This window comes from Pempheris klunzingeri, chromosome 17 (assembly GCF_042242105.1).
Source record: "Pempheris klunzingeri isolate RE-2024b chromosome 17, fPemKlu1.hap1, whole genome shotgun sequence".
NCBI lineage: Eukaryota > Metazoa > Chordata > Actinopteri > Acropomatiformes > Pempheridae > Pempheris > Pempheris klunzingeri.
Genome location: NC_092028.1, coordinates 3,752,095 through 3,761,556, shown reverse-complemented (window position 1 = coordinate 3,761,556; position 9,462 = coordinate 3,752,095). Strand labels below are relative to the sequence as shown.

The window sequence follows — 9,462 nt, the reverse complement described above, 5'->3', positions numbered from 1 at the left end:
TATTTTTGAAACTATGGAATAAATATTATTTTGACTTTGAAAAAGTGTTCCTCCTGGATGCTTTCTGGTGATTCTGTCTTCATGCATAAGTGTGCGTGTGTGTGTGAGTGTGAACATAAAGCAGCAGCAGGTTTTGGAGTGAATTATCTATGCAGCTGGAATCTAAAAGTCTGGCAGGGTGGAGCAGCAGGGAAGCTGCTGGGTGTGTCGGCTGCATGGCACGCTTTAGCGGCCGCCACCAGCAGCTGTTTATAGCTGCTCTGTGGTTTCCACTAGCCAAGCACTTTCCACTGACTCCACAGTTCAGCCTCTGTGTCCCCCTGAGGACGGGATTAAAAACACTGTTTTATATCAGAGGAAAGATGTGGACATGTTTGCGCTTTGTCACCTAAATGTGAACAAATATCTTAGAGTTTAATGAATTGTTAAACAGTTTCTGACATAAATCTGTTCAACTTTACGTTTTAAACAGCAGACTTATTAAGCTGCTACAAGGAGTTTTTAATTGAATATGAAACATAATTCTGATGCCTCTTTATGATCTACTTTAAGTTAAAGAGACCCCCAGCAAGAAGAGTGAATATATTGGCTATTTCTATTTACCAACCAGAAGAGACTATGTTTACATTTTCCCAGGCTAAGTTTCACAGTGAGAAGCCCATTAAAAGAAAGCAGGAAGGGATTTTCTACAGAGAACTTTATTCTTCATGTTGTATTTTGTGGCTATGGCTGATACAGGGGCAGATCAGCTCTTTTCCCGGCTCTCTTCCCTCTCCTCCTGGGAATGTGGTGGTGTTTGGACCTGCTGGTCTCGCCGGACGTTACCCAGGAACAGCCTTAGTTTTTAGCTGGGCTCATATCCTGACTCTCTTCCCTCTCCTCCAGCATGTGGTATGGCTGCTGTAAGTCAGCAGAGTGGTCTGGACCAAGGAGGTGGACTGAACAACAGCTTTACAGCCACTCTGCTAGCACGGCTAAAAACAGTAGTAGTGGTCACAGTTGAGGACTGGACAGTCTGTAAACAGCAGACTGTAGTCGTAGTACACAGTGTCCTCTGGAGGACTTCCCTCTGACCCTCCTTTGAAGCCACACTCTTCCAAAGAACTCTCCGGGGGCAGACGGGCCTCCTCTGAGGGCACTTTTCTCCGGAAAACCTCAAACCTGGAGGTCTGGATCCCAGTCCGGTCCTGGATCATCCTGATCAAATGGTAAACTCTGCTGCTGCTCGACAAAACCACCCCAAAGTTGCCTGGATGGGCTGCGGCGGAGTCAAAGGGGATCAGTCTGACTCTCAGATGGATGAAGCTGTTGGTTGAAATCTAGTTTTACATCACAAAGAATCCATTTTATGTGTTCTTGGATTTACAGTTTCACTTTGAAATAAGAGTCATGTGAAGCTCTGAGAGTGCAGCCGTAATTATGGGTTATACCAGTCGACTTGACCTGACATGCTTTATGCCTGTTCAAAGTAATGTGGTGAAGGCACATCTGTATTGTCTTACATGAGGAACATTACGGTGTCTCTGAAGTGCAAAACAAAGGAGCACTTCAGAAAATAAATCAGTATTTTTACTTTTTTTGGCATTTTTTTCAAAAAGACAGCAATTAGCACATAAAGATTTTATATCTTTTTGGCTTATCTTATATTTTTTATGGCCTTTCCAAAAGCAAAAAGGCAGGACTGAGAGTTAACTGTGTTTATCTGCTCTAACTGGTAACTAGCAATGAAAGCTATCAAATAAATACAAGTACAAGTATAGAGTATCAGAAAATGGAAATACTCCATGGTGCAAGTGCCTCAAACTGTACAGTACTGCACCGCTAGATCCAAAGATACCTCACAAGACTGATACTTCTACATACATCTACATAGTTAATGAGCAAAATGTACAATATTTCCCTCGGAATGGAATGGAATGTTGAAAACGTAGTAGTAATAGTAATAATGAATATTTTCACAGGAAGGACCCACATTTACTTCTCTACTTTCCACTTGTGAAGACTGGAAGTGTTAGATGTAGCAATGAGAATGCCAAGGTGGTACAATGATAAAAAAATGTACGTAACTACACAACTATGGTAAATGAATCCACACACACACACACACACACACACAAACCAAGCAGTAGTGGTGTGCAGGTCAAAAAAGGCACCAGCTCTTGTGTGCAGGTCGCGCTGAGGTCTCCTGTGTTTACGGAGCTGTTGAGTGTAAATGTGTCCTGTGGTTACAGGAGGTGATCCCAGAGTGATTTACTGCTGTTAGCTGAGCTCAGAAATAACTCTGTTCACTGCTCTGCTCTGGTTCACCTCAGACATGCAGGTTTGGTCCGAACGTCAGCCTGAAGTTATCAGCTGCTCTGGCTGTTCCAGCTCAGCCACAGAGAAACTGTTCTAGGACGTATTGCATGGCTTTATTATGTGTTAGAAAAAAGTTAAAAACCTCTTTTCAATCTGAATATGATTGAAGGACTGCATGACTTACTTACTTTACTTATAGTACAAAAATCCATAAAAATACTCCTGGATTCCTAATGTTACTCAAGTAAAAGCATCAAAAGTATCAGTACTTAGTTAAATGTCTCCTGTGACTGATACATCATTATAAGCAGGGTGCCCACTGGGCATGGAATTTCTGGAAAGTCATGGAATGAAAAAAAGTCTATTCCAGACAGGGTAAGGGAAAATAATCAATATTATTAGATATTTTAGTATTATCAATTTGGGTGTCTTCTTCACAGAACCAGTTTTTTTGTAACGTGTTTTCTTCTTCAAGTTGTTTCCTGTCACTCCTGTGATTGGTTACAGTTACATGAAATTTTAGTATTGAATTGATGAAACATGCCAGGAGAGAATAAACTTTAGGAGCTTTAGTTAATTGTAGGGTTGGAACAAAGAAATGCAGCCATGTTACCTTTACAGGCCAAGGAAATTCAACTTTTTAGTCATGGAAAGTCCCAGAATTTTGACCTAGTGAGGGAACTCATCGAGAACTACTTTATATACAGATATTAGATAGTTTAGTCCAGTGGTAGAAGCAGTTTTAGAAACGGAGCCGTGTCTGGTGATGGTAATGTACCTGTCCTTCTCAGGGTTCAACAGCTGATGTTGTGCACATCTGTCCAAACAGGAGACATCCTCTGATGTTTGAGCGTCACTCAGCCTTAGATGACAAACAGGCAAAAAAAACAGCCAGAGTTTATAGAAATGAAAATAAAACAGATAGTGACAAAAAGGGAAGCAGTTAATTTTACCTCAGTTTCTGCACTTGGCTGCTCAGGTGTCGATAACTGATCGTGTTGTTGGTCGTCTTCAGCTGCAGAGTCAGCATGTGGAGCTGAGACTGCTGACAAGGGGCCACCAAGTTCATCAGACCTGCAACCAGACACATAATGAAGATGGAGGTTTTATGGATATCAACAGTTTTGATGGCTGAAATGTTTTGACAGTGGAACAGTTTTTTTTAAATGTCATGATTCATCACTTAGAGGAATGTCTTTGAAACAACATTTAGACCATAAAGGCACAAAACCCTCCTCTGAAACCTTAAGGGGGAATTCTGGTATTTTTAAACCTGATTCAACATGACTGGAAGGTGCGAAAAGCCTTAGAATTGGTTCAGTAGATCACCTCAGCCATGAAACAGGCTGCACGACTGCAAAGCAATCCTTTAGGGCAACCGCGCCAGATCAACACTAAAAAACACTAAAAGAGCTTGTTGTTGACTCCGACAGGCTCTGATTGTTATTCAGCGTGTCTGACAACATTGAAGACAGGATCCCTCCAGAGATAGGTCTGTTAGATCCTATCTGGGACAGACACCACCTGATGTGGATCAGAGTTGTATTTCTTAACATTCTCTTCTCTGTGATGGCCCCAGTGTAGTTTGGTGTACCTGGTACAATAGGAAAGATTTTCTGCAGCATTAGGAATTTCGCACATACTGTCGGCTCTCTTGCTGTTTGAAAAGAGCTGATTCATGAGGAATCACAGCTTGCGCCTCAAAGTTATTGTCCTGCAGGTGTTGGAGCTCCTCAAACAACCTCCAGTGCTAGATGCGCACTTTATTCAGAGTTTGACAGACAGAAGGAACATTGTTCTGTTTTTGTTTCCCAGAGCCAGCTGCTCTTATCTGTGAGGGGGGTGAGAGGAAATGAGCCACTGCTCACATTATCGAAAGTCTGACTCACAGTACCCTACATGAATACTTCAATACAACCACACTGAGGCATCTCTTTTCCCTTTAAGATTATCTTCATCTGCCTGTCAAAGGAGCTGGAACACACACTGAAGTCTGTTGTGAACAATGATAAAGGAGTTTGTAATCTTCAGATCTTTTTGGTGTAGAAAACCAGAAATTACAAAAAAAAACACATAATTGTTCCCAAAAGAGCAAGAGGAACTGCGTCCCCACAGCTGGCTCAGGGAAGGTGGATTACCAAGCTTGAACTCTTGCAGGTGGACTGATCCACTTCTGTCTGCGTCGCTGTGGCTGAACAGCTCGTCCACCTGCTGCTGATGGTCTGAAAACCACCGAACCATCTCAGCCAGGAAGCTCTCAGACTGCAGCCTGTCGGACCTGCTTGCGTCCACCTTAAACTGGGTTCCACACAGATCACATCTCATAAGGGCACTTACTTATCTATGTAGTGGTACATTTTATACAGTTAACTAAACACTACTGACATCTAGTAAAATGCTCCATTAAGCCTTCAGCAACTGATTATATCAAGCTTGTTAGCATTTAATGCTGTGCGCCATGTTTCACACACATTTCCACTCTCTTTTAAAGTGCCTTTTCTGGGCTTTTTCTTCTTCTTCATGTTGGTCCAGGAGCAGGAAGGAAGCAGCACTCAGCTCTGTGTTTACAGCAGATATGAGGTTGATGTCAGCCCTCTGTAATCACTGTGGATGGAGAGATAAAATGCTGTTGTTCACTCTGGGGGTGGAATCACTTGTGAAAGGTTAATGTTGTACAGTGTCATACACTTGGGTGGGAATCACTGGAGTAAGGTATGAAAGGTGTGTTTATTAACAGACTGGACGTGCTCCCGCTAAACTGTTGACCCACGACTGGAAATGAACCACAAAAACAGTTTTATAGTGCAGTGAAGTGATTAATCCTGTTCAGCCCCAGGAGACACCCCAGTACAGCAACAGAATGACAAAATAAGAGAAGAATAGCCATGATGGCTCATCCTTCCTGCTCATCCTCAACAATAAAGGCAGGAAACAAAGCTATGGTGACCAGTTAAACATTATGACGAAGAGTGAGCTCACTGCTGTCCCCGGCTTCCTCAGTCCCAGTCCATTTGTCTGTGTCAGTGCTGGGAGTGCGGGGGGGTCCTGAGATCCAGCCCCTCCCTAAGACACAGACAGGAAATCCCGTCTGGAGACGAAGGTGTACGGGGAAAGTGACTTGGAGGAGAGCCAGTCAGGATGCCTCTAAGTCTGAGCAGAGTTTTATTTAGTGTGAGCACTGAACGACGTGCTCATGTCCTTCTGTCTCAGTGGGATTATAGCTTAGAGTGCAGTGATACAGTTAATTCACTGTTTCATGGCTGAGACGACTGACATTTCAACTGCTTTTACTGTTTTCATCTCTTATTCTTTCAATTCAACTCGGGTTCAAATGTTATAAACGACACTTAGACAGAGTTCACTGGCTCCTGTGCTTGTTACCTGTCACTTTAACTGCTTTCATGGCTTTAGACAACTGACATTTTCAGCTGCTCTTACTTGTCAGCTGACAGTTCGCTTGCTTTCAGTCTTTACACTTCAACTTTGTCGACTATCAGTGTTCACATACAAACTGACAGTTCATTTGGCAGCAGGAGTTAAACTTGTAACTAATATCGCAGCGGCTTTCAGCTCTTTCACTTCAAAAAGCCTTCCAGTGCTTCAGTTCACATTTTAAGTCTCCTAAAATGAACCTTTTTCAAAAAAGTATTCATTGTGGAATGTAGTGCTAACAATGACGTAGGAGCACTGCATGTACAGAAAACACTGTTTGCCTCCTTTGAGGAAAAATATCTTGTTACGTCGAGACAGGAATCTTTCCTGTTATATTATTTCCTCTCATGCATATTTATGCCTCTAGAACAGCAGGATCACTTCAAAGTGGATTTCAGGTTCTTAACAAAGCTCCAGTGAGCAGTGATGGAGGAGGTGAGGAAGTATTGAGACTTTACATAAGTAGCACTACCACACTGTAAATATATTCCATTGACTTAGAAAAACTGCATTGAAAAAGAGTGTAAAAAAGTGTGGAATGAATGTGCTTAAAACATATTTAATATATATAAGTAACAGTATTCAAACTTTAAACAATGGGCAGGGTCAAGCTGAGTTTTTCAGTATTAATCTTTTATGATTTTATTGATTAACTGACCAACCATGTTGAGTATAAAAGCCATAAAATAAAAGCCCCTGCTGACGGGTTAAATTTGTCAAGTTTTCATCCAAAATTCAGTTATCAAAATTGTTGCTGATCAATTATCTGTCAACCCTCTAACTGGTGAATTGTTTTAGCTCCAGCTTGGTTTTGATCAGTGTTTCACATATTATAACCTGATTCTATGTTTTGACTTCAAAATGTTGAATGGCACAGTAACTTGATCTGTTAGACAAATGTAGGAGAGAAGTGTAATGAAGTAAAAGCCTGGTAAAGGTTGAGCACATAACGTTGGCTACAGCGCCCCCTGCTGGGCAAAGAAAACCAACTGAAGCAGGTGAGGGGGGGGGCTCAGTTCCTCTCTGAATCAGACCTTTGCTCTCATTTATAGTTGCTCCAGCTATATTCACTGAACAGATAATCTCACACTGAAGGCAAACAGCCGACAGGTTTTCTCATTTCTACAGTTTAAATAAACCTCAAAGTTTATACTCAAACATACTTCAAATGTTTTACAGAAACTGCATCAAGAACTGAAGCTGGATCTCCTGACTTCCCCACCAGATTCCAAACTCTTAATCGACTGTTTCTGTACCTGCAATGGTGAAATTGGACACAAACACAGCTCTTTAAGGTAACTTATTACTGATTACTGATCTTTTATTTTCAGGTTTGTAAGTTTTAATGTTTGGCTTAAAAAACAGTGCAGTGCTCTCATTGGGCCACAGACCACTCATTGAACACCAAGGTTGAATCAAAGGTAAAAAAAAAAAAAGTCACATAACACAAACTGATTAATAGACCCAAAGACAATAATCGATCAGCGATCATCACATCATGTTTGATATTTGATTCATACATATGACTCACCGTGAATCAGGCTCAGACTTCTTCTGCTTCTGTTTCCTTGCTGTTGAATCACTGTGTTGACCGGTTGCCATGGGAACGGGATCCTCACACACACACATGCAGTGGTTTATGGGGCAGATAGAACTGAGCAGCAAAAAATATTATTATTATATTATATTGTGTTTCAATATAAGTCAGCGCAGATGTTTGCTGTTTTTCCTTCAGCTCATCAGCAACAAAACAAAGGAGAGCTGTGAGGAAACAAAGACGTGTCACTCACTCTGCTGCCCATCAGGTGGCAGTGATCGCATGCTGGAGCGGAATCAGTTCTTGAAGCCCAATGATCTGCTGCACTAACGGGTGAAAGAGCTACTCAGATCCTTTACTTAAGTAAAACCACTAATACCACACTGCAAAATACAAGTGAAAGTCCTGCATTGAAAATGTTACTGAAGTAAAAGCATCTAAGAATAATCATGAAAACCGCACTTACGATACTTAAAATATTAAAACTAAAAGCACTTGGTAAAGAAAAATGTCTCCTGTGACTGTTACATTACCACATATTATATCATTAGATCGTTAGTACTCATGCATCAGTGCACAAGCAGGATTTCTACATGTAGTACATGTAATTATTTCTATTTATTTGTAAAGTATTTCTAGAAGAATTCATATGCTTTGTATGCACAAATGTTAATCTGTCAAGTGTTTAAAGGTGTCACATAAATGCAGTGAGGTAAAAGAGTAGATCTAGAATGTATATGGAATAGTAGAAAATTGAAATACACAAGTAAGTAGCTCAAAAATATACTCACTACTACTTGAGGAAATGAAGTTACTTTCCACCACTGACTGCTGCTGAAATGTTATTAGTAGTATTTGTTGATGTTTAAGCTTCAAGGAATCATGAAAAGCCAAATATTAAACTAAACTTGAATTGAGAACTAAACCTAAATGTATTGTTACCCTCTTTGGATGTATTAAACTTGCATCTTACACCTAAAATGAGGATACTGTTACATTTCATCAAAAACATTCAAAACCAACATACATAACTCATCGTAGACATTCTATCATACAAATCACAAACATAATTAAAAACACTACATTTATGTTGGGATTTTACAGCTTTTTTTTTTCAGGATCATTTTCCAAACACAATCTGTGTTGTTAACATTCTCAGAGGTTTTGGTTCTGGTTTCTCCATCTGTGATCTGGTCTCTGCCAGGACGTGAAACAAGGTGAGGTGATGGACCCGACCCTGATGGCACAACACATCTCAGGGCCATTCGTACCTTTTGCTCCATTTGTCTTTAGTTTGTCTTTAGTTACTTTGCAGATCACAAGTTTCATCCCCTTCCTGTCTGGTGAAAACGTCACATCTCCAAGTGTCATGATTTTGAACGTGATCTTCTTTCTGTTAAACTGAAAACAGTTTTTAATTTTTAGTTTGAAAGCAAGATGCTCACCATGAGTTTTGTAAGACAATCTGTTCCCCAACAAAGTCTGAAGTGCTTAAAATGCTGAACAGTTTTTTAGCTTTTTCAGAACAGGAACTTCACAATTCTGTACTTCATGACATGGATATATTTGGTGTTTTTGGAGTTATATCTATATATTTTAGGTCATTTTCCACAACGCAGTGATCATATTCATGTGCCTCTGCAGACTGTTAATATTATATTTACACATCAGTATGTTGTGAGGTATGAAATCAGGTCACTGCATCCATAATATTCACACATCTTCCTCACTCTATGTACAACATACATGTGCACGTATGTCATGGTTTCACAGGGTCATGTTGCACAATATTATTATGTGAAGCAATATGCAGTATTGCACAATATCATAAAACTGTGCAATAATTTCTTTTCTGCAGAGCTTAATGATGCTGTAATCCATTAACCTACTTTTACTTTACATAACTCCAATGAATACATTAGATTTAACATATGCTGAAATTGTTTGCTGCTTTCCTGTTTGTACTGTTTTCTTTGGTTTTAATTACACTGATTTCATGCTGCAATGACACAGTTTTTCTTCCCCTTCTGTTCCCCTTGATGGACTACTTAAATATGCAAGTTGAAATGGACACCAAACGCATCCTGAATAGTGGTGGGACACAAGTCAAAAATCGAAAATATATCAATTATAGTACATAAAAACATGCTAAAACACTGAAATGTTTTTTCAAGACAGACTAAATATCTGACGTG

The 9,462-nt window shown here is 40.2% G+C and overlaps 1 protein-coding gene across 1 annotated transcript; it reads right to left on the bottom strand.

Annotated features, from left to right (window-relative positions):
* Window positions 1-687: 687 nt before the first annotated feature.
* On the bottom strand, window positions 688-7,301 carry LOC139217235 (uncharacterized). Its single transcript, XM_070848552.1, has 7 exons — window positions 7,262-7,301; window positions 6,894-6,986; window positions 4,770-4,902; window positions 4,437-4,596; window positions 3,252-3,372; window positions 3,077-3,160; window positions 688-1,305 (listed from the first exon to the last, which is right to left on the bottom strand). The coding sequence occupies exons 3-7, from the start codon at window positions 4,818-4,820 to the stop codon at window positions 975-977; spliced, it is 747 nt and encodes a 248-aa protein (XP_070704653.1). The 5' UTR covers window positions 4,821-4,902; window positions 6,894-6,986; window positions 7,262-7,301; the 3' UTR covers window positions 688-974.
* Window positions 7,302-9,462: the final 2,161 nt, after the last annotated feature.

What these genes read in the sequence shown, in the direction of transcription:
- LOC139217235 (XM_070848552.1), bottom strand. Translation starts at nt 4,820, where the DNA reads ATGAAGAAGAAGAAAAAGCCCAGAAAAGGCACTTTAAAAGAGAGTGGA. An exon ending in CTTTAAAAGAGAGTGGAAAT is followed by an intron (nt 4,597 to 4,769) that starts GTGTGTGAAACA and finishes TGTGGAACCCAG; the next exon opens with TTTAAGGTGGACGCAAGCAG. An exon ending in TTGAACCCTGAGAAGGACAG is followed by an intron (nt 1,306 to 3,076) that starts GTACATTACCAT and finishes TTCAACCAACAG; the next exon opens with CTTCATCCATCTGAGAGTCA.